This window comes from Cryptotermes secundus, unplaced genomic scaffold (assembly GCF_002891405.2).
Source record: "Cryptotermes secundus unplaced genomic scaffold, Csec_1.0 scaffold465, whole genome shotgun sequence".
In the NCBI taxonomy this organism is placed as follows: Eukaryota; Metazoa; Arthropoda; class Insecta; order Blattodea; family Kalotermitidae; genus Cryptotermes; species Cryptotermes secundus.
Genome location: NW_019738964.1, coordinates 2,629,391 through 2,653,510, shown reverse-complemented (window position 1 = coordinate 2,653,510; position 24,120 = coordinate 2,629,391). Strand labels below are relative to the sequence as shown.

General features: G+C 44.7%; 1 protein-coding gene across 1 annotated transcript in view; it reads left to right on the top strand.

The window, feature by feature from the left end:
* The window catches only part of LOC111871462, a gene marked incomplete at its 5' end in the record, with an annotated part of 601,181 nt that overhangs the window by 121,071 nt on the left and 455,990 nt on the right, over positions 1-24,120 (top strand). Inside the window, 2 exon segments of the mRNA XM_023864604.2 lie at positions 19,959-20,148; positions 21,012-21,205. Coding sequence (XP_023720372.1) covers positions 19,959-20,148; positions 21,012-21,205 — 384 coding nt within the window.

Below are 24,120 nucleotides of genomic sequence, written 5' to 3'. Positions count from 1 at the left end.
TGATCTAATTTACTACCTTGTGATACCATGTTCATAAAAGCCCAGATGGCCTCTATCTTGCGAGACACAAAAATATTAAATTTTAACAGACTGTCCGATAACCATCGGTCTTTGTACGAATAAAGATTACCCATTCGGAACGAATGAAGACTATATACATTGATAGTCCAGGCAGGGCGACATCCGCTCTCTTAATAAGAAGATACACCCAAGAACCAAGCGATTGATGAATCTCTCCGGTGCTGATTTCTCTCGAGATTAGCCTCCTGACTTCAGCTTCCGTGAACATTCAGAATTAATGAGCTCCCGTGGGTGGCAGTGAACCAACGATGTGCTAAGCATGTAGCGACCCTTGTACTGTAAATATCAATGACATTTGCCGCTTCGGCGCATCAGATATTGCATGTAGCAGAGTCCCTTATGAGAAGCTAATAGCCGCCCATCTGGTCAAGAAGTTATCTGCTCTCTATACAGCCTGAATGTTCGTTGCCGTGTTCACAACAGGCCGCGTCTGTTCCCTGTCCTGACCGACATGAATACAGCCCAGACTCTTTCCTTGAGAGCCATCTTAGTACTGTAACGTGGATGGACAGAGCGTTGCTAGGTAACTGACTGCTAAACACTTCGCTACCGAATACACGCAAGGCAACAATAGGAGTACGGTGTTTTCTATGCGGTGGGCACCGTGACCGTTGCTCTGCAATCGCTCGGTAAACACGTTCCAACAATATAGGCTGCTTTCTGCGTGGTCGGTGCGGAGGCTATATAACGACAGTTACAAATAATGGAGGCTCAGTCGAATACCTCCACCATGACCCTGCGAATCGTAGGAGGCGACGAAAAGGGAAGTCTCAAATCTGGGACAGTAAATATGGTCGCTAGTTCCAAAGGACTCGGATCCAAGAAAGACTGCGCTGGCAAGGGTCACCAGCATATACAAAAGACAGACCCGTCCTCTCGTCAGAGAGGGCTACCCACAAAAACAAGACCTTAACTGTCATACAGTAATGAATATCTCAGATGGGGTTCTGCACCAAGACTCACTGACTGACTGACTGGCCGACCGACCGACCGTCAGTCGCAATGTGACTCTGACTTTGACGTAACAGGTTCAGTTTTTCAGGGAGTGCTGCGATGTGCAAGTCAGTCGTAAGCCGGAGGAGCGAATTGAAACCAGGAGTACAGGAGAGTACAGGAGGTCCACATGTGAAGACTTGGCGTGTGATTTGGAGACCTTAATTATGTGCAATACTTGGAGTGATTTGAAACGCTAATTTCTGTGTTGAGGTACATTACCTGTAGCGGGCAAGTGTGTGCGTGTAACAGTGAATTATGGGGTGTGTGTAAATCAGCGACGGCGCTGTAGTTCAAGTGTAATTAAGAGAGAGTGTGTAAGCAAGTGATAATATATCCAATCATCCGAACTAGAACCCGTCATTTCGTCACGCGTACCATCCTACACGTGACAGTACATATTATCCTCCCATCTACGCCACGGGTTTCAAAGGAGTAACTTCCGTATAGGGTTTATGACCAAAATTATATACAAATTTATAATTTCTTTCGTGTATGCTACATGACCCGTCCATAATTCTCATTAATTTGGTTACCCTATTAATATTTAATGGAGGACAAGAATTATGAAGCTTCTCATTTTGCTGTTTTCACCACCAGAATTATGAAATAAACCTAATGAAAGTCATAACAGTGCCTACATACCTACAAAGTTGGCTCAAAAGGTGAAATTTTTGTGACATATTTGAGAAGTGCCCTTTTCGAATCCCGGTGGGGCCACAGACTGTCCAGTTTGAGGTTCCTCTTCAGGTAGATTATGGAAGAATGTATTTAGCCCGCAGTTCCTCCAGGCCGCGGAAAGCGAGCACCCTCTCTACACTGACAACAGTCATGTATTACGAGCCGATTGTGAAAGACGAAAGACGAAAGCGGTGGAAAGTCAACTGTAGGTGGAAGTTTTGCCGTTTAAAGTCTAACATTAATCTAAATAAAATTTAAAAGTGTGTTCCTACAACAAGAAAATACGCTGCTTCTCAGATACAAAGCCCCAGAGATTAATGTTGTTGTGTGAAGAACAGTCGTTGTTTGAGGAGTTATTCTCGTATATTTTGGGGTATAACGCCGTGTAGTCCTTAGAAAATCATCCTGCGTTTCGGAGGAACATGTCGGCTCCATCTTCATGGTAAGCCAGGCATGAAGCAGGTAGCAAGCAGAGCTTGCTGTGTGGACAGCATTCAGAGTACCGGTAGCTCAGTTGGTTGAGACACTATGCTACAAACCGGAAGGTCGCGGAATCAGGTCCCGATGAGGTCACTGGATTTCTTTTTCCAATTGACCAAATCCTTTCAGCCGCACTATGGCCTTCTGGTCGACTCAGCCTCTAACAGAAATGAGTACCTGGAATATTCTTGGGAGTAAAGGGGGGCCGGCGCCTAGGACTTAAAACCTTACTGCCATCTATGAGCCGCCTGTCTAGAAAATATGGGAACCTCAACATCCCACAATCCTGTGGGCCTCCACGGCCTGTTACAGGGATAGTTTTACTTACTTCACTTTACTTTAAAGCAAGTGGTAGGCTTACATAATACGTGTATAGCCTGGGTGCTTTAAACGCCTATTGCATACTGCATAAAAGAACAAAGGGAGGGGTGGAGAAGTGGGGAGAAGGAGGAATGTAAAGTAAAGTAAAGTTGTCCCCGAGTTTAACTAATTAAGCACTACGCCATTATGATGTATGGGGGAGTGGATTTATAGATGCACGTTTTCTTGACCTCGGCACTAGTTGTAGGTGAGTGGTCAGCTTCACGCCTCGGCCGCTTTACCGCCAGGGAAAGAGTCCGCGGTACCCATTGCATAGAAGACTGGGTGGACCCCAGAGCCGGTGGGGACGACATGGGCAAGTGAAAATTCTTCCCCCCACTGGGACTCGAACTCCAACCCCAAGGTCGTCCAGCACGTAGTCAGTCGCTATACCGACTACGCTAACCCGGCTCTTGGAGGAAAAGGATGGTATATTTTTATTTCAAGAGCTACAAGAATTTTGTGTGTGTCACTCCAAAATGTTCTTCCTAAAATAGTAACCAAGTTACTTTTGTTTCTGTAGTTATTTCAGGTTATGTATCATCGAATGTTAGGATGATTGATGAATTGGAATCATTTGGCCTATTCGAGATACTATCCCGGAATTTGCCTTGAGGGACTGAGGGAAATCTTTAAATTTCGGCCGAGGTTAGAACGGAGAACCCCCGGATACAAGCCTAGAGCGCTGCCGCTAGACCAGCTTATTCTGTAACTCAGTGTTCACCTCTCACGAGTTGTGCTGTGTCGATTATCATTTTATGAAGAACTGAAGAGTTTTACAGCTGCGTGTTATACAGTAGGCATATGATGAGCTGTAACATTGATAGTCAGACCGCTACTCTAACGGTCCCGTGTTCGTTCCCTGCATACGTGATTCCACTAGTGTCAGTTATAAGGCTACGCATGTCTCTAAAAGAAAACTGTCTCGAGGCTTCAGAGAGACTGGTTACGGAAGGTTGCATAGTCTCTGTTTTCTTGTAATCTCTTATCCTTGGGTTGAATCGTACATTTTCTTCTAATCGCATGTCCTTTGTTTCTGTGTAATCGCTTGTCTTCGGTTTTAATGGAATCGCGTTTCGTAAGTTATCTTGGACTCTTCGAGTTGAAGACTGGTGTCATAATTTTATCAGACTGAGGTAAAAAGTAAAGTTGTCCCTGCGGTTAATTAATAAAGGACCACGCAGTGGAGGCGTATGAGGGAGTGGAGTTGTAGCTCCACCTTTTTCTAATCTCGACGCTAGCTGGAGGTGAGTGGTTAGCTTCAATGGTACATTTGCCCCTCCCCCGAGAGCTGGTCTCGACGTTATGGAGGACCCGACTGAGGATGAGCACGCGAACTCTCAGTCACAGTAGCTGAGTTCAAGCCGGTATCTCTAAATTAGGAGCTATGCGTGTTGCGTATTGCATTTCTGCGCGTTAGGAAAGATGTGGTTCGTTTTGAAAACTTCTGATCTGCTATCTAATATGGTAAAAATTGAAGTAAAATAATTATACTTCTTGTTTTGTATTGTTGTGAAACTTCATCATTTAGGATGTCTTTGGACTTAGTGTTGGCCAGAATATTTGGTTCAAAGAGAGAAGTGTAACGGGAGGTCGGAGAAAATGGCATAATGAGAAGTTTTATAATAATTGGTATGTTTCTGACAGAGGGAGGTTTCGCTTTTCGCAGTGTGCAGAACGACCGTGGGTCTCGAGGACCCATTCCAGCGGATGAAGCGGCCAGGTGTGAAGCTGACCGTTCCCTCATCCTAGCGCCGACGTTAACAATATACGAAGCTATATCTCTGCTCTCTCGTACGAAGGTTGGAACTTTAATAGAGGCAACACTGCTGTAGAGACACCATGCAACGGAACCAAATAATGTCGCTTATACCACACGTTAGTTACGTACCTACCTTACCTCAGAGCAAATGGACTCTCCCGTCCCACATCACGCGCATGCGCAGTGACGAGAAGAACAGAGCCTCGTGTTAGCTGGCGGTCTAATATAGTGTTGTCACGATGTTTTCGAAACAGGAACAACGGAGTTGGATAAAGATTGAATGTGCCAGAGGCCGCACAACACGACAGTGTCATCAAGGTCTTCAAGAGGCTTGCAGGGAATCTGCGTAGCCTTACAGAACAGTGGCAAGGTGGGTAAAGGCCTTCAACGAGGGACGCCAAAATGTGGCAGACATGCGTCCGCCAGGTCGTCCTAGTGTCAGTGAAGAAGAAGTTTATGCTCTTTCCACGTTACTGGAGAGTGATCGACGCCATTATGATTCGTGAGCTGGCCCGAGAGACAGGATTAGCGCATACGACTGTGATTCACAGTCTGAAGGAACGTCTGGGCATGAGAAAAATTGCATCACGATGGGTTCCGCATGATTTGACGGAAATGCAGAAATGGCTACGATACGATGCTGCTCGTAACCACTTGGAGCACTATGAGCGCGAAGGAGAGGCTTTCTTACGCCATATCATTACGCTGGATGAGACATGGGCCAAATCGTACAAGCCACAAATGAAACGCCATTCGAACGAATGGCGTCATTACGGATCACCACGAAAATCACAAGTTCGTCAGAACCCCAGCAGTATGAAAGTTATGTGATTCCCGTGTACGACTGTGATGGTGTTATCCTAACGCAGACCGTCAATGCGCAGTATTACTGTTCATTTTTGGAAAACAACCTCTGACCAGCTTTGAGAAAGAAGCGGCGACACTTTCTGCAGAACCCACCCATCATTTTGCAGGACAGTGCTCTGCCGCATGCAGCGCAAGCTGCGGCTGATTTGTTCTATCGATGGGGCTGGGAAGTGCTGTACCATCCACCGTACTCCCCGGACTTAAGCCCTTGTGACTTCGACTTGATTCCTAAGATGAAGGAAACACTTCGTGGCATTCGCATCAGAACAGTTCCAGAGATTCTTCAGGCAGTAGACCGCTCCATTCGAACTATCAACACAACAGGCGCTGCTAAAGGTATCCTACGACTACCACATCGCTGGCAACGGGTTGTACACAATGCTGGTGACTACACTGAAGGACAGTAAAACTTCGAAACATGCATCTATTTTGTATCAGTTGTAAATAAATAGTTGCCACTATTAAAGTTCCAACCCTCGTATACCTTCGTGGCATGGTGCTTTAATAATCCGTATTCTTATGACCCAACTGTGTGAGGGACGTTTAATCCAAATGAGGGACATTCGGTCCGAAAGGAAGATCCGTGTTAAGAGTGGGACATAGAGAGCGTGGTCTCGATTCAGCTGGCTTGAGATAGGGTTCAATGGCGGGCTGTTGTGAAAACCGTGGTGAACCTTAGGGTTTCTTAAGATCAAGGGACTTCTTGATCAGCTGAGCGTCTGTCAGCTTCTCAAGAAAAGGTAGTGCATAAAGTTCTTAACGTGCGGACTCCCAAGTTCCTCCTGTTGTACTTTTTATCGTTAAGTTTTATATTCTTGCACGATTGCAGCAGTCTATATTCCATCTCTATAACTGTACGTGTGCGAGTGAGTATTTGGGTGCAAAAGGATTTTCTGAACCGTGACTGTTCCATCAGTCTTCATTGCAGTCTTACTTGCCGAGGAGGAAGTAGTTTTAAAGTACCCAGCCCTTCAATCTCGGTTTATTGTCCGTGGTCTTTGAACCGAACCCTCGCAACTTATGATATAGGACAGAATCTCTGAGACACCCAGAAAGTGCATGACCGTGGATGATAACTCTGCATTCAGTGGGCACCTTTATTGTGCTTGTTCTGTTTTATTTTTTTAAGACGATGCATTTGCCGTTATTCATTGTAACTTGGTTTTGTGATTGAGGACCACACTGTGCTGTTGGATTTACCTTGCTAACAACTCTTCCAGAATAATTATCTCCTCCAGCCAGGAGTCTTCGTTTTCGTCCTGTATATGGTTGCTTACGCTGTCAATGTTCAATCGTTAAGCTAAAACTGTGAAGAAGTGACACTCAGATTATTAATCCAAGTGTAAATTACCTAATTAAAGCAAATATTGTGTACAACGTGGTGCACATCAGCTGTTGGTCTATGACGATGATGTGACTCTACTGTGTGATACCATAAAGAGAAACACAAAAAAGACAAACTCCATAGTTTTAGTCCGCAAGCGAACTATACCGACTGAGCGACCGCCGCTTGTCGGCAAAATTAGTGCCAACTTTAGCGGGTAGAGGGTGTCCGTGGTCAGCGTAACAAATCCCCACGGCCGTTAATTTCGATTTTCTAAACCGTAGCCGCTATTTCCTTGAAATAGCTCCTCAGTTATCCTCACGAGGCTGAGTGTACTCCCTTCCAGACACTAGTTTTCCGAAGTCTCCATGAAGTTCGTTACGCTTCTTCATTTGAAGCTGGGGGCCATTCACATTAGTGGTGACTAGTCTATAGTTAAGTTTGTTTAGCTTCTTGTAGTCATGCCGAAAGCGAAAGTAAGTCAGAAAACCAAATTACAGCTGTATCAGCGGCAGTTCGAAGGAGAGATGATAAGTACGGATAACGAAATTCTTTATTGCCGAGCGTGTGAGAATACAGTTGGTTGTGAAAATCGCTTTCAAGTGTTTCTACATTTGAACACTAATACTTGTATACACAAAGGGAATGTTAAAATTAAATCCACGAAAAGTGCTCCTGTTCAAAAATTGCTTAGTGAATATTCTAATAATAGTTTTTCACAGTTTTCCTTTGATTTATGCGAAGCCCTTTTAGTGGCAGTTATTCCGCTGTGGAAACTAACCAGTCCTACTCTGAGAAACTTGATAGAGAAGTATATACACAGTGCAAAGTGCCGGATGAATCTACTGTGCGCAAAAATTACGTGAAGCAGTGTTACGATATTAAAATTGAAAGCATTAGAGATAAGATTCAAGATAATTTTGTGTCAATCGACGAAACACAAGATTGTGAGGGACGGTTTATTGCAAATTGTATAGTTGGATCCCTTAATAAGAATGAACAATCTACCCCATATCTTGCGGTAGAGTAATTTGAAACCACAAATAGCTTCGCAGTTTCCGATTTTTTTATCAGTTCCAAGAATTTACTGTGGCCGAATGGCATTCAGTATGAGCGCGTATTGCTCTTTGTTGACTGACGCTGCAAGTTATGATGAAAAAGCCGGTACTGCTCTTAAAGTTATATTTGCAAATATGACACATTTGACTTGCCTTGCCCATGGGTTGCACCGTGTTGCAGAAACAATTCGTGCAAATTTTCCGCTTGTCGACAAGTTGGTGTCTTCTGTGAAGAAGGTATTTGTTAAAGCGCTACAGAAAAGAAGCCTTTAAAGCAATAGCACCAAGCGTTCCACTTCCGCCAGAACCAATTTTAACGCACTGGGGCACGTGGCTGTGTGCAAGCGAGTTGTTATACCGAACATTTAGAAACAGTTAGGAATGTCGTGAATACATCTGTTCCCAAAAGTGCAGCATCAATTCAAATTGCCCAAGATGTACTAAAAACGCAGAACTAGAAACTAATCTTTCCTATATATCTGCTTACTTCTCTCATCTTCCATCCGCCATTTCCTCATTGAAGGCAAGCAATAGCAATACTACTTTGTATCACTCGTTAAGTGTGTTCAAAACCACTGTTTCCAAATTGAATTCTGTTCCTGGAAGAGTTGGTGACGTAGTAAAGGAAAAAATACACAGAATTCTTTAAAAGATCCAGGATATGAACAAATTTGTGAAATTGAAGAAATTTTAGCCGGCAAACATACTGAACTGCAAAGTAAAAAATCACTAACAGTGGAGCAAATAGCGGCTTTTGTACATGCGCCCCTAAGTTCCTGTGACGTGAGTTGTCTTTGCACCATGGATGCAGGCTTAGATGAGAATCTAATATTAAAGTGAATTATAGAGGAATGGGTTATGAAGATGTGTGTATACGAGTATATACAGGTATCTCAAGAAGGGTACTCACCCTTTTAAAGACACCAAATGCAATGTTCTTTAAAATAGATATAAGGTATGTAAGATATATAAAAATTTCAGTGAGGAACGAGCAGTCAAAGAATGAGTACATTTTTGGGACACCCTGTATATTGTAATGAACTTTGTCATGGTGTGACATCGGTTACCAGCTTTTGTGAGTACGGTTACGAACCTTTTTGCACTAAAACTGGATTTATTTTTTGTGTAATTTAATGTAAACTTATGTGCCGTTGTATTAATTTACTCGTATGTCCATTAGGTATATTCAGTGTGAGTCATGCCACAGGACTGATACAGTTGTCGATTGATCGCCGTCTGTATGAAATAACAACTTCCAGGACAAAAAAGAACTCCGCTATTTTAGTCCGCAAGCGAACTATACTGACCGAGCGACCGCCGCTTGTCGGCGAAGTCAGTGCCAACTTAACGGATAGAGAGTGTCGCGTGGTCAGCGCAAGGAATCCCCACGGCCGTTAACTTCGGTTTTCTAGACCGGAGCCACTGTTTCCTTGAAATAGCTGCTCAGATATCCTCACGAGGCTCAGTGGACCCCGGTCCAGACGCACTACTTGTCAGAAATCTGGTAGCTCCGGGAATCGAATCCGGGACCTGTGGATCTGTAGCCAGGAACTCTGACCACTAGACCAAAGAAGCGGTCACTTCCAGGAGATCTCTTTATAAATCTTGCAGCAATGAGTGTTCCCTCCTCACATACCCATTTACGCACGATATTCTATCGTTATTTCAGCATGTGATTCATTTGCAACATCGCTGTTCCCCCTCTGATCTCAGATTGTATTTCTTGTTACTAAAGTCAGAAAACACATTCGAACTCCTTAAAATCACCTTCAGCGAATTCCCCTCATATTCCTGAGAAGTTATTTGTGCTAAAGAACACGCCATGCCATCAGCGTCCCTGGCCACCCGCAACTTTGACTGTGTTCCACGTTTGTCAGTCGCGGTATTTGGTTGTATGTATCTGCGGGGTTTAATTTGTGTACAGGAGCCTCAATAGCTCAGTCGGTATAGCGATGGGCTTGATGGCCTGGGTTCGATTTCCTGTTGTCTCTACTCGTCAGCGTCCAGATCGGCTCTGAGGCCCACCCAGCCTCCTGTACAGTGTGTTCCGGGAGGTCTTTCCCCTGGAGTAAAGCGGCTGGAGCGTTAAGCTAACCACTCTCCAGCTAGTGCCGAGGCCACAAGAATGGTGAAGCTATACCTGCACTCTTCCATAAATCATCAAGGCGTGGTGCTTATTTGATTAGGCGCAGGGACTACGTAACCTTTCACTTTTACCCTGTGCAAAAAGTCTGCAATCTGCACACAGAAGTCCACATTTCCTGGTGGAAGGGCTGTAATGCTATCCGTAACCAGTTTTATAACTTCTTGGTTAACATTGCAGTGACACTGTATTTTTGTCTGATTTACTTTCAAATGTGTATTTTGTATTTAGTGAAGGAACAGTCATCGTTCGCTGCATCGGTTCGCCAAATTCCCAACTTCCCATCAGGCCTCTGACTTTGCAGTGTCCTCGTTAGCGACTGCCTTTGGAAAGAGATTGCTCAATACCTAGTAATTTACTCTTGAAGTTAGGGAACTCCAATTTGCTATGCAATTGCGTCGAAGTTCTCTGCCGGAACCTACCGTATCGCGTCGTGTCGCAATTGGCGTGTTTGATTCTTCGTATCAGACGTACACGCACTTGTCGTGTCTCGACCAGTGGCAGGTAGCATGAATTTCACAACCAAGACACACGTCAGGACTGGCCAGCGTGTAACATACCTGGCCTGTTGTGGATAACATGAACTGCAGTGTGGTGTGCGGGTGTATTCATTTGGTCAGATCTGTGGTTTATGTACGACCCTCCCCTGTCTGCATTTCAGATTGTATAGGTCGCGTTGTAGGTTATTATGTACTGAAGTGGGACAGGATGTGTAAGCCAGCGGTTGTGGCCAAATTATACGTAACATCACGATATTTGCCTGGATAGACTGAGGTAAACCACGAGTAACTCTGTAAGAATGAGCGATCTTGGGGCTGAGATTTCAATCCAGGACTTTCGGATTATGAAGCACGAATGTCGTTCCCAAATGCTTTGTATTTGCATGTCTCGTTGATCTTTGGTGCTATTCACATACATCTCTCATCTGATGTAGGCATGTAGACGGGTAACAGCGACTTGCTGAAAAGTGGGGCCGACCAGTCGGCCGCACACTTCAGTATCACAAACAGACGAAACATATTTAACAGCGAATATCTCGGTCAAGCTGACAGCATTCCTGGTTCGTATATTCGACGACACAGTTCACATCTTCACCCGGAAGCCGGTTATCCTGGATGACGTTCTTCGGGGTGTCTCAGCCCCTCAAGGCGTCTGAAGGGACTGCGGCTCAAATTAGACCCTCACCGCCCCCTCCCATGCAGATCCATGTTCATTATTATTCAGTGATCCTCCTAGCAGATTATCATGAATTTGATTAGGTTTAGAGTTGGAGGAAGGCGATTTACCTACTTGAATGTAATATCCCAAAAATGTTCTAGAGGGACAAAGTAAAACGATGAAAGTATCCTTGAACATAACCGGTACAAGATTTTAAGATGACGTCTCCATTTTAAGGGCTATGGGTATGGTATGGGAGCCAGGATAGCGTAATCGGTATAGCGACTGGCCACGGGATGGACGACGGAGGGGTCAGGGTTCGAGTCCCGGTAGGGGTAAGAATTTTTTCCGTGTCGTCCGGACTGGTTATGGGGCTCACCCAGCCTCCTATCCAATGGGTATCAGGAGTTCTTTCCCCGGGGGTAAAGCGGCCGGAGCATGACCTCCAACTAGTGCCGAGGTCAAGAAAACGTGGATCTATACATCCACTTCGCCATACGCCTTCATGGCGCAGTGCTTAATTAGTTGAGCACAGGGACAAATTTACCTTACCTTTGTGGCTATCGTATATTACACTTGATGTGCTAGGTTTCTGGTCTTTGTTCATCCTCTGGGTTCGAGTGCCTGGTCTGTTTCCATCCTCAAGTGAAGATGTGGAGAAAACCCTATTGTGTGATTGAGTCCTGAAGGCCGAGGAACCGTAGTAGAGACAGGCCGCTGGTAGGTAAAGTAGAGGAAGCTAGCACCCGCTTTTAGCGCACAGTGGATCCACTAGAAGAGGCTAATCTGTCCAGAATACTAGACGATGGGCAAAGTCTGAAATCTAAAGAACGGCTTCCTATTGCATGTCTAGAGCGATATCGCAAAGTGATCGACCTCAACCGCAGCGCCTAATTATTATTGCGAAATCCAAACGTTGATGTTGTTTCAGTCTCTGGACATCCCTGGATATGGAACGTGTATTGGTTGGGATTAATGCCAAGGTGAACTCCTTTGAAACTCATTAGAGAAAAGAAATCTATTGAAACCACGTCTTAACACAATATGTTTTTGTTTTTGTCAAAGAGTATTGTAAACTTCAAGTTCGGTTTCACATGACTGGATCTTGTTGGGTTCGGATCGGAGGATACAGAGGGCAGGCCGATACTGTCGATATGAAAGAGACCGCCACAATGGGCTGGTACAACAGCCTCCTGTTCACGGTGACGGGTTTCTGGGAGAAGGCGTTCTTTAGAGTGGTAGGTAGGTAACACTCCTTTCGGAGCAGCCTCTTGCGTATAGGTTCATCGCGTCGTATCTACTTTTCTGAAGATGGAATCAGATTCTTCCTCCAAACGTTGTACCGATCTGCCGCACTACCGTGAAAACCTCAGCTCCCTTTCAGTTCAACAACCAAATCCTTTAAAATGCTGCAGGATGTAGATAATTCAATTTTAATTAATTGCAGTCAGTAGCAGAAGCCGGGATAGCTCAGTCGTTATAGCGACGGGCTACGGGCTGGACGATACAAATTCGTTTCCCGACAATGCAAGATTTTTCTCTTGTCCACAACGTCCAGATTGGTTCTAGTGCCTCATATGTCATCCTGGCAGAGTGCCTAACTAAAGCACAGAGACAACTTTACCGTTTTTTGTTGTCATTAATAATTATAATTCCTAATCATATATTATTGTCAAACCTTCCGAAGATCTGGCTTGGGCCAAAATGACAAATTTCTTCATAATCCCCGAAACAGGTTCGTCCCAAGGTAAGAGGACTGAATACCTCTGTGTTAGGATACCGTCAGCCTTCAGCTTGAACCTTCTCCTCTTCCTGTCGTTTACAGTTCAATTCAGACGGGCGAAAGGATTTTCTAGATTCGGTAATTCCCCGTCATGAAGTTTACGGCGTAAGTGAAGAACTTAATGTCTGCGATGCAGAGAAGCCGACGTGTGGCGAGTTCTCAGATTGTGGTCTTCTGGTTGTGAATATGGAGGCTTTATGCTCCTCCGAAACATTCGTAGTCACGTGCAAGACTACCTGCGTCATAACCCAAAATACCACCATCTTTATTCTATATACGGAAGACGGTACAAAGGCATAGAATAAAGACAATCTTTTTAATTACGCGTCAGAAATTTATCGAGTTAGGAAATATTCAAATAGCGTGAGAGCTCAGACGCCTAGTTCCGTTTATACCGCAGAATTTTCAATTCGTGAATGTTAACTGTTGACGCTGTATTGCAAATAGCGTAAAACTGCCAAGAAGGAAGGGACGAGAGGACAGGCGTGAGAAGGAAATAATAAACAAACTCCTTGGCCTGTAGTCCGCAAGCGAACTATACCGACTGAGCGACCGCCGCTTGTCGGCGAAGTTAGTGCCAACTAGTGCGGATAGAGGGTGTCGTGTGGTCAGCACAACGGAACCTCAAGGCCGTTAATCTCTGTTTGCTAGACCGGAGCCTGTATTTCCTTGAAATAGTTCCTCAGTTATCCTCAATAAGCTGAGTGGACCCAGTTCCAGACCCACTACTTCTCAGAAAAAATCTGGAAGGGCCGGGACCTCTAGATCTGTAGTCAGGAACTCTTAACAACTAGACCACAAGGGCGGTCATGAAGGCACAGTAATTTCGAAAACTTCTTTTTTGACTTAGGGAAATTTATGTTAAGCATAAAATGTATGTGATTTTTTCTCAGCAGCTTTTTCAACAATAAATACGTGTATTAAACGAGTTAACGCTTGAGAAGCGCACAGATCTTGATTCAATGTCCGTAACTGTTTTCCGATTTTAACCAAAATGAGGATAAATGCACAAATTTTAGTACATCTGTGTATGATGTGCGATTCTATGGCCGTGAACATTAAATTACCGTCCTTTTTGGTTTTAGCGCCGTGTGAATGGATTTCCAAACTTCACATCCCAGAAGATCGGCCTTTTAGAAACTCTCCCCATATCAGATTTCGCGAAAAACCATGATATTTGAGACTTCCATTTCGGTGACTATGAATAGTCTTCTCCGGTCTAGAGAACCGAAATTAACGGCCGTTGGGATTCGTTGCGCTGACCACGCGACACCCTCTATCCGCTAAATTTAACACTAACTTCGCTGACAAATGGCTGTTGCTCGATCGGTATAGTTCACTTGCGGACTGAAACCACGGAGTTAGTTTTTTGTTTGTTTTGTCTTCTCAGATATTATGCCGGGTAGTCAGTAGAAATTTACTAACGTTTCGAAAACATACCGCCTTCATCTTCAAGGTCGAATAGTAAGCAAGTTTGCAATTATACGTTGCAAATACTTACCTCTCCCACAAGAGAAATAGAGCAGGGACAGGAGAAATGGGCTAATGAAATATTCTGTTTGCCTGCTTCGCACTTAAATCATTTTTATAAAAAGACTGTAAAATATGAGGCGCTTAAAAATAATTGTCTCAAGAGTTCCTCGATGTTTCCGACACTGAACTCTTACATTTTTTACCTGAGGGCGTAAACAGAGCATAGTCTCCGAAACGACGTTTTAAAAAGCAAACAGGACGATGGATAATGTTCATAGAATACAAATTGTATCACATACCTCGTCACCATGGTATGTTAATACAATTAGTATTTCTCCTGCCCCTGCAAACTTGCAAACCCGGACCACTGGATCTGTAGGTAGGAACTCTGACCACTAGACCAGAGAGACGGTCTCAGTTGAACTACATTTAACTAATTTCACGCAAGATATTGAAGCCCAGCTTTCGGATAATCTTTGTATCTTGAGACACTGTCACTTATCGGAACTGCGCAAAGCAAGCTACAACTTTCTCTCCTTGTACACTTGTACCCACTGTTAGTGACCGGCCTGGTTCCATCCTTTTTTTTTTCTTCCTGTGGCGCTACAGCCCCAATTTGGGCCTAGGCCTACCTCCATGAAACTCTCCGTTTCACTTCGGTTTACTAGATCTTAAACATTCGGTAGAACTCCTTGGGCGGGTGATCAGCTCGTCGCAAGGCCTGTGCACAAACACAGAAAAACACACATGCACAAACACTAAACATCCATGCCCTGAGTAGGATTCGAACCCACGATCCCGGCTTCCGAGCGATCGAAGACAGTGCATGCCTTTGACCGCTCGGCCACCATAACCGGCGGTTCCATCTTACAACTATCATTTATTCCATATGGAAGTCGCGCACTGCCTTGGACAACTCTGACAAAGAAAAAGGAGGGTTCGAATCCCACTTGAAGCACGAATGTCTGCTGTTATCTTCATATTGTGCTGCAGTAGTACGTAGGTAAGTCAATAAGTAAGTTACAAATGGATATAGAACTTAAACAAATAAGAGTACTGATTTGAAAAATGTCTTATTTCTTAACATAATCTCCCTGTACATTGAGGCACTTGTCCCATCGTTTCACAAGCGCCTGAAAACCAGCAGCATAAAATTCTTTGGGCTGCTGTCGGAACGGGGCGTGTTCACACGGCATGGCCTACCTAAAAATGCATGGCAAGTTAGATTTTCACAAAGTCAGTGCACGATGGGTCCCTCGCATGCTGACCCCACAATACAAAATGCAAAGAATTGGTCTGGCATTACAGCATCTCAATCGCTACCACGATGAAGGACGCGATAGGCTAACCCGAATTGTCACAGGTGATGAGTCTTGGGTTCACCATTACCAGCCCGACACAAAGCGTGCGGCCCTCTTAAACTCATCTTTCGGCTGAACATGTTCCCGACGACGAAGCTGTAGAAAGGGAAGTCACCGCCTGGTTCCGACAGTAGCCCAAAGAATTTTATGCTGTTGGTTTTCAGGGGCTTGTGAAACGATGGGACAAGTGCATCAGTGTACAGGGAGATTATGTTGAGAAATAAAAGCATTTTTGAAATCAGTACTCTTATTTGTTTAAGATCTATATCCATTTGTAACTTACTTATTGACTTACCCTCGTAGGTTGTCTGATGGGCTGGTCACCTAGGGAGCCCTACAGCTTGAATTTAGAAGGCCTCTACACCGGAGATCATGACTGAAAACACCAAGAAAAAATTGCTGAACTGATGGTATAGGCCTTGCGATGGTCTGATCTCCCATCCAGGGAATCCAGTCGCTTGTTTTATGGCTGTTACAGGTTTAGAAAACCTCTAGATTTGAGTAGACCAAGGGATGAATCGGGCTGTAGCAGCAGGAAGAAACTGATGAAGTGATGGTGCCCTATCGTTTGCCTTAATAACAGTAGTAATAATAAACCCTGAGGAAGAGGAGAAGAAAGATCTAATCAGGCCGTGGGACCAAGCAGAAAGTGTATTTGTGATGACGTGATCCGCTGTCCTGTTATTCTCACCGCATCTTATAGAACAAGTTAGGGAAGCTGTGTAATCCATACCAGAAGACGGTTTCCACATGCTTTCTTTTCGCCCTTGCATTCTGAAAATTTCGGACTGTTGTGTGTAGGTCTCATGAACACGTTAACAGTATTAGATATCATTTATCTGTTTGCTCCTTAGAGCAGCGTTTTTCAACCGTGGGGCCTGGCATAAATCACCTATACTCGGCCCTCGTCTAATAGAAGAAACAATTTACCGGGCCGCGATCTCACAGGTCGAGAACCGCTACCTTGGAGGAACTTTGCTTCGGTCGTACGTAACGCGAAAGATTCACACTGTCGCCATGCTTTTAATTCTTAATTTGGAATCAATATTATGGCATAGTAGCTCAAAGTAAGAATTGTGGAGTCACAACAACCGATCGTTACTAGGCAGCGGCCCGTAAACAACAGAGGAATGGTGTTTCCAACGCGGTCCGTTCCGAGATGTAAGCAGGACAAGTTAGGCGCGACTTAGAGCACTGTTTTTTCAACCGCAGGGCCGCGGCCCGAATTATACCGAGCCCTCGTCTTATAGAAGAAAAATATTTACCGGACCGCGGTCTGACAAAGGTTGAGAACCACTGAGTTACAGAACTGCTGCAGGTCAGTTGTGAGAGTTGCAGAAGCCGGGGACGGTTCGAGAACTCAGAGGAAGGGGAACGTCCGACGTTGGAAGCCGCTACCAAGCAGCGCAATGAATATCATGACTGAGAACAGTAGTTTGTGTGTGATAGTGAGTGATCTGTAAAGTGCAGTCACGAGTCGGACGTTTTAACAGTCCATTAATTCCGATTACCAATCCAAACCCCGTCTGTAGTCACGCAGTCACTTAATATTAGAGAATTTGCAGGTGTGTGCGATATATTTGCGTACAGTATTTAGCGTGATTAAGTCCAGGAGCTGATTAATTATCAGAGTCAGAGTCACTTCGTCTTGGCGCCGTGCCCCTTGAGACACTACCAGATATTTTTCAACTGAACCCTTGCGGTCGTAGCCCTTATGTAACGCCCTGTCTGACGAGAGGATGAGTTTGTCTCGTATGAATTACTTCGGCTTTTGTCACGTGCACGTATCGCACATATAGCACGTTACTGAAAATTCTTCCTTTTGCACTATGTACAAGTCCTCTGCCAGGCCAGGCTTTGCAAAGCAGATGATGTCTCTCTTACTTATCTTATGTTACAACGGCAGCTTAGTCACTTGAACGGTCGCAAGCTTGACCGCCTCCAAGTTTAAGCCTCTTATATTTTGTGTGTCTGGCTACACGTTGTCCCGTACTGTGAATATGTTCATTCTCATGATTTTGTATGACTTCTGCTTATTGCCTGCACAGTCTTATTATATAATCGTATTCATACTGAGGATTGAAAGCCGTGTACATCGCTGCCCAACCGGAAGCTAAATATGTGTTTTATGCTACTGCCATTTTGTTTTTACGTTTTCAGAAATGAAAACAATATTAAAAGCTGCATTTTTTTGAAGGTTCGCTACCATGCACAATTTTCAGACCCTATGTTCGTGCGTCCACCGTGCTGGTATTACTGATTGTAGGAAATCTAAAATTACGAGATTTGGTTGGCCTCCAGTGGCGTAATATTCATGCCAAATTTCATAGAGATCCGTCCAGTGTCGAGTTGAAACATACAGACAGGTAGGCAGACAGACAGACACAGCACGAGCTCTTTTCGTGCGCATGGTGCAAGAATGCAAGATAAGAATCTATAAATCTGCAGTAAGGGGGGCCAGTGCTTGAGTCGAATTTCTGTACGTCAGTTAACGCTACTCGTATTTTGCAATTTCGTTAATACATTTTAATATTACCCTCACATGTACGTACGCTACGCCTGTCTCCCGGATGGTCTCTTTCCTTGTTATGTTCCACCAGTGCGCTGCATGCACGTCTGTTATGCACCTTGCACCACCGTTGCCTACTAGAGTCACCCGCACTATGGCCCTGGGTTCGACTAAGTCTCTAACAGAAATGAGTACCAGGAATCTTCCTTTTGGGGGGTAAAGGGCGGCCGGCGCGTAAGGCTGACCTTACCGCCATCTGTGAGCCGATTGTCTAGACAAAATGTTAGAGCCTCGACGTCTCACAACCCTATGGGCCTTCGCGGCCTGTTACAGGGATAGCTTTACCCATTTTTACTAACCATCTCGTCCTATTGTGCCTACCTGTGTACGGCGTTTCGCCGATCTGAAAGCAGGCAGTCATTTACGCGCAAACATGGCCTTAATGTTCCTCCACGGTGCAAATACAAGGGTTTGTTTGCTCTTTTATTTGTTTTGAAGATTCTGTTGGTGTGATGTGGGCTTTGAGGTTTCCGCAGCGGTGGCTGTTAAGGTGATGGTCTACTGGACTGTGATACCGTGTAGTTTCGGGGACGGGTGCCGACGCTTCAGGGTTGAAGTGTGTATGTTCAGAAACAGAGGTGGTCTGTTATGGGATCCGAGTAGAGGGTAAAAGAAAGAACCTGGTCCGAATAAGTGGGAATACAGGGACAACTTGTTGACAGAAACCGGACTTTAGAAATGACACTTAGGCAGGAGATCGTCACAGATTTACTACTGCGGCTAAGGAAGTAAGTGCCTTCCATCGACTTATGTAATTCACTGCCTAACTGCGAAGTAATTGTACGCGATAAACGGCATAGTGGTCAGACACTACTCGCATTGCAGGCTACGGAACCAGTGCCGTGTGTCGTTAGGCCCGCCAACTCGCAGTTCTTTTGTTTGTGTATGTTTGTCTGCATATTGGCACGTGTATGGGTGACTGTTAACGGGTTTTGGATTGGATGTTTGAATTTATTGTATTTATACACACAAATCATAACAAGTATCGTTGATTTCCACACCAGACATGGGATCGAACCCGGACCGCCGCAATGGGAGACCAGCGACTAACCGCTTGAGCTATGGCGCGGTCATGCGCTTATGCCTTAGTTTTGTGACCGTTTGTTTTCGAATGAGGAGAATGCAGATTGTTTTCGTTTCCAAGGGGGAGGGACATATAACACTTACGCCGACGGTGGTCTCCAGCAGTTCTCCACCAACCAGTGTACCCACACCAACCTAGGCTCCTGTACAATATGCCCTGTGTGTAACATGGTCAGACAGGGCCGCGCCATAGCTCAAGCGGTTAGTCGCTGGCTTCCCGATCCCGGGTCTGGTCAAGTGGGATTTGAGGTGGACAAAGTGGCGTTGGGGTAGGTTTTCTCCGAGTACTTAGGTTTCCCCTGCCAATCTTCATTCCACCAATTGCTCCACAATCACCCTCACCTATCATCTGGGGCTGGTACAGTAGGCCAGAAGTGGCCACAGTACAAGGGACTTAGTACCACCCCACTAGTATTAAAAAAACATGGTCAGACCGTGAATGTCAGCACGCGCCACGATGATTCTGGGGTCAGCCTAGGCTCCTAGTAAATATGCCGCGAGGATAAAGTGGCCGGAGCATGAGCCTGACCGCTTGTCTCCGGCAGGATTAGCAACCAGTTGTTTCAGACCGGCTGTCGAAACCACCCACCCTGCTATCATATGGCTCCTGGGGGTAAATGCCCGGAGCTTCAAAATGGCTGCTCATTACCATTTAGTAGTTCGGAGGTTCAGAATGCTCGGAACTTACAGTACACGCATCTGTAGCCTACAGCTTCATGACGTGGTGCTTAGGCGCAGGGGCACATGTACTTTTAAGTGACTCATTGTTGTCTTCTTTGCAGTTACCTGCGACATCTCCTACAGCAGTTCGAGACCTCATTGCGCCCATAGTGCAAGAGTTCGCGCTCTCTGAGTGTCGACTACTGTTGGCTGGCTCCATGGCCAGGGTCAACCCCGATGCTGACGTGAGCCTCTTAGAAGGCGACATCCTCCTAATAGAAGATGTGAATAAGCCGCAGGACCCACGTGGAGGTAAGGAGACATGAAGTTGACTTCTTCAAAGCGACTCTAGACTCTAGACAATATTTACATATTCAGTTCCTACCTCACAGAAAACAAAACGACCAGTCGGTTAGTGCTGTTCCGTGAAATAATCGCTGATTATTCTGAAAACAGTACGGAGCGCATGCTTGCACTGCGTGGTCAAGATGCGAGGTTCCTGACGTCGAAGCAGGTGGTAATTCAGTTTAACGCGTTACTGTGTCGGTTATATGAATATAATATAATATACTTCTGTTACTTAGATCTGTAGGTAATCTTCCTTTAAAGTTCCCAGAACAGTCTTCCCCATTGGTTCGTAGCTTGGCTAAGCACAGTGTTTTGGAACGATAACATGTAGAGAACGCAGGTGACGCGCTAAGGGGTTGGTTTTTCGGCTGAGACACAACGCGGGTGACTCTTCAAATGGTTGGTTTCTCGGCTGAGACAGAACGCAGGTGACTCGCTAAGGGGTTGGTTTCCCGGCTGAGACAGAACGCAGGTGACTCGCTAAGGGGTTGGTTTCCCGTCTGAGACAGAACGCAGATGACTCGCTAAGGGGGTGGTCTCCCGGCTGAGACAGAACGGAAATGACTTGCTAAGGGGTTGGTTTCCCGGCTGAGACAGAATATTTCGTCACGGCTGTATTCAGGAGGGCTTTCCCTTCTCTCGGATTTAAGCTAATCGTTCACCTGCATCTAATGCCACACAGAATAGGTACTTGGACATGTGGGTGAGCATAGCTTTGCCCTTATATCGACCCAAGAAATAAAAACTAAATGTTTTAAGGGACATTGGGGCACGGGACACATTCTTTGGTAGTGATTGTTCTCATGTGAAGTGGTTTTGCTTTTCAGAGTCCGATGTTCGGTTCCGACTGACAGAGATGCTACTCAATGAAGAACAGGAGTACAGCGCGCTGTTGGGGTCGGCCGGAGAATTGTATGGTGGTCCGCTTAAAAAGCTATCTAGTCTGAGTGCCGATGAGCATCTCCTGCTGTTCGGCGGGCTTGCCGGACTTGCAGACATTTCCAAACAACTGTGCAACCAGGTAAATAGTGGAAACTTCCATGGTTCTTCTCTCTTTCAGAATAATGTATTTAGCGACGCCTTTCCGTGTGCATGGTTTATATGCTGTCTGAATGAGATCATAGCTGTGATTGTACTTTGCAGAAGCGTAGAAGGAAGTGACCATGTTCTGGTTTAGCCTGTTGTTCGGAATTTACTTGAAACGATTGAGAGAAACGGCGAAAAATCTCGATATAATCGGCCTTCGGGCGCAGAATCGAACCCGATACCTCCGGGTAACGAAACAGTGGTGCCAGGAAACCAGTTGTGACGTTGCTAAGGTGTTAACAAGAAACAAATATAAAATAAAATTGAAAAACCACGTGGAAAACGACAACTTGGAAGACCGAGAAATTTTTAAATAGGTTGTGAGGTGGGGAGGGGGATGAGACTGCCAAAGTGGTACGATCAATCGCGGGATTTGGTATTAACGGTGTTAACATTCGGGTTGCACAATTGTAGGTAAAATAATAATTTATTGTGTTGAATTTGAATGTTATTGTTTGAAATTTCTGATGTGACGACGTGTAATTTGGTAGAAGTTATGGGCTATACAAACGTTTACAAACCCCTTTTGTCTCACTCTTCTGGGTAGAAGAGTGACTGCCCTGTCTTGAAGATGGAGACAGCACTTTATTCCGAAATGTTGGTACATATCTACCAAAGTATACGTACTAGAAAGCTAAGTTTTATAGTCGATTGATACATTTGAATGCCCAGAATTATTGTGCCCAAAGTTCCCCACGCTGTTTAATTTGTTGGAATCTGTTTCGCGTTTCTAAATCACCACTTTCTTATCACTGAAGGAGAAATGTGTTCTTACGTTCCATAACGTGAGATGACAAATACGTCATTTCAGCTCTACGGGGAAGTAGTTTCAAATACCCTCACGAGATGGCGGAGAACAAATGCTGGGACGTCCTGCCATCTAGACGAATATAGTGGAACTAGACAATAATCCCGTCACGACAAGTCCGTGAGCATTGTGCTGGTTGTGTTACATTCCACGAGCTATGACTCATAGGCCGATTAACCCTTTGTGGGTTTTCCGAGCACAGATGGCCCCGTCTGGCACGCAGTATGCAGCACAGAACGTCTGCATCGACAGAAGACTAGACGGAACCGATGCAGTTCTGTCAATACTGACAGAACGACAGAGAAATCGGAGGTCCATTACAGACGAGGACAGAAAAGCTTGTCGATCCTTTACCCCACCCAGCCCTCTGTCCACTGTGTGCCGGTGGTACTTTGGCTCATTTACATTTAATTCTAGGTTTGGAACTAGTGGAGCTATACCTTGCCATACGTCTTCATGACGTGGTGCTTAATTAAGCACAGGGTGAACTTTACCTTTACTTTTGGCTAGAAGTTCATGCATCCGCAAGGTCCTCCGACTTGTCGACTAATTTATGGTTTTAAACCGAAATTAACCGCAGTGGGGATTCGTTGCACTGACCACGCGACACCCCCTATTCGCTAAAAATGGCGCTAACTTCGCCGACAAGCGGCGGTCGCTCGGTCGGTATAGTTCGCTTGCGGACTCAGGCCACGGAGGTTTATTTTGGGGGGGTTCTACAGCAAGTTTATAGCTGGTACCCCAATTCCACGTTACATTGCACGCCGACGATGTGGCTCCCCAGATGTTAATATCAGAATTCCAGCAATAAAGACACTTCATAAATCTCTGCTGCATAGCCACACAACATTGCAGTCCCTTTAGCTCTGCAATTGGCATGGAAGTTATGGAGAAAAATTTCTTGCCTCTGCCGGGAATCGAACCTCAACTTCTCGGTCGTCCAGCTCCTAGGCTAGTTGCTATACCAATTTAGCTAGCCAAATGTGGCGTTATTGTTATCCTCCTTTCCGTGGTTAAATCTAAATGGCCGATTTTGCTTAAACTGGATTAAATAAATACGCGTTATTTTTCATTGGGTGTATCCTGTTGTGTTTATTATATAAAATTCTTTATTGGGCTCCATCGTAACACAACAACGAAACGGTCTAGGTTAACATCACCTAAGCTACATGTTTCGGCTTTTAAAGCCATCATCAGGCAAATACAAGGTTACTGAACTCCCACACTATTGAACTGCATTTCAGTGTGACAGTAGAGCTGGATACTTGATAACTGTTACATTATAAAACGCAAGGTATAAGAATACAATGAAAAATAAAATTATTATAAAACGAAAGTTATGGAATAAAATACGGTTGAAAACTCCTGATGTAATGTTTCATACTGTGAAGTCAGTTGCTGCAGTCTTCTTATATTCCAGCGGATATACACAGGTATATTCGTGACATGTACACGTATAGTGTTACGAGGGATCTCAATAAAGAATTTTATTTAATAAAGACAACAGGATGATAAATGCTAGTCAAGAAACGGCATTTATAAATACATTAACACTAAGCTTAAACCATTGAACTGCAACGGTAATTGTATATTTTAATAAGAAATGCTTAGGCGAGAACTTGACACCAAAATATCCGCTAACAAAAACGAACGTAAATACACATAACAAAACTAGAGATCTTAAATAAATAAAAAAAATCCAAATGACACGGATAAAAAAAATTCAATTAAATTTTGGTACACTAAGACAATGGTCTCCAAACTACGGCCCGCGGGCCACATCCGGCCCGCGAAAGAATTGTGCACAAATGCGCCAATTGAACTAATTTTCCAGTGAGTACTGGTAAATGTGATTCCGAGCTTATTGACCTGACATATTATACTGAAGTAGCTGTGGAAAGGTTCTTTCGCGCTTCTTTCAGCTCAGGAATGAAATTCATATGTTTCTTACCGAGAAAAACCAGCACGAAACACTTTTATCAAATACCGAGTGGCTTTGGAAATTATCATTTTTTGCTGATCTGGTGAACCATATGAACAAT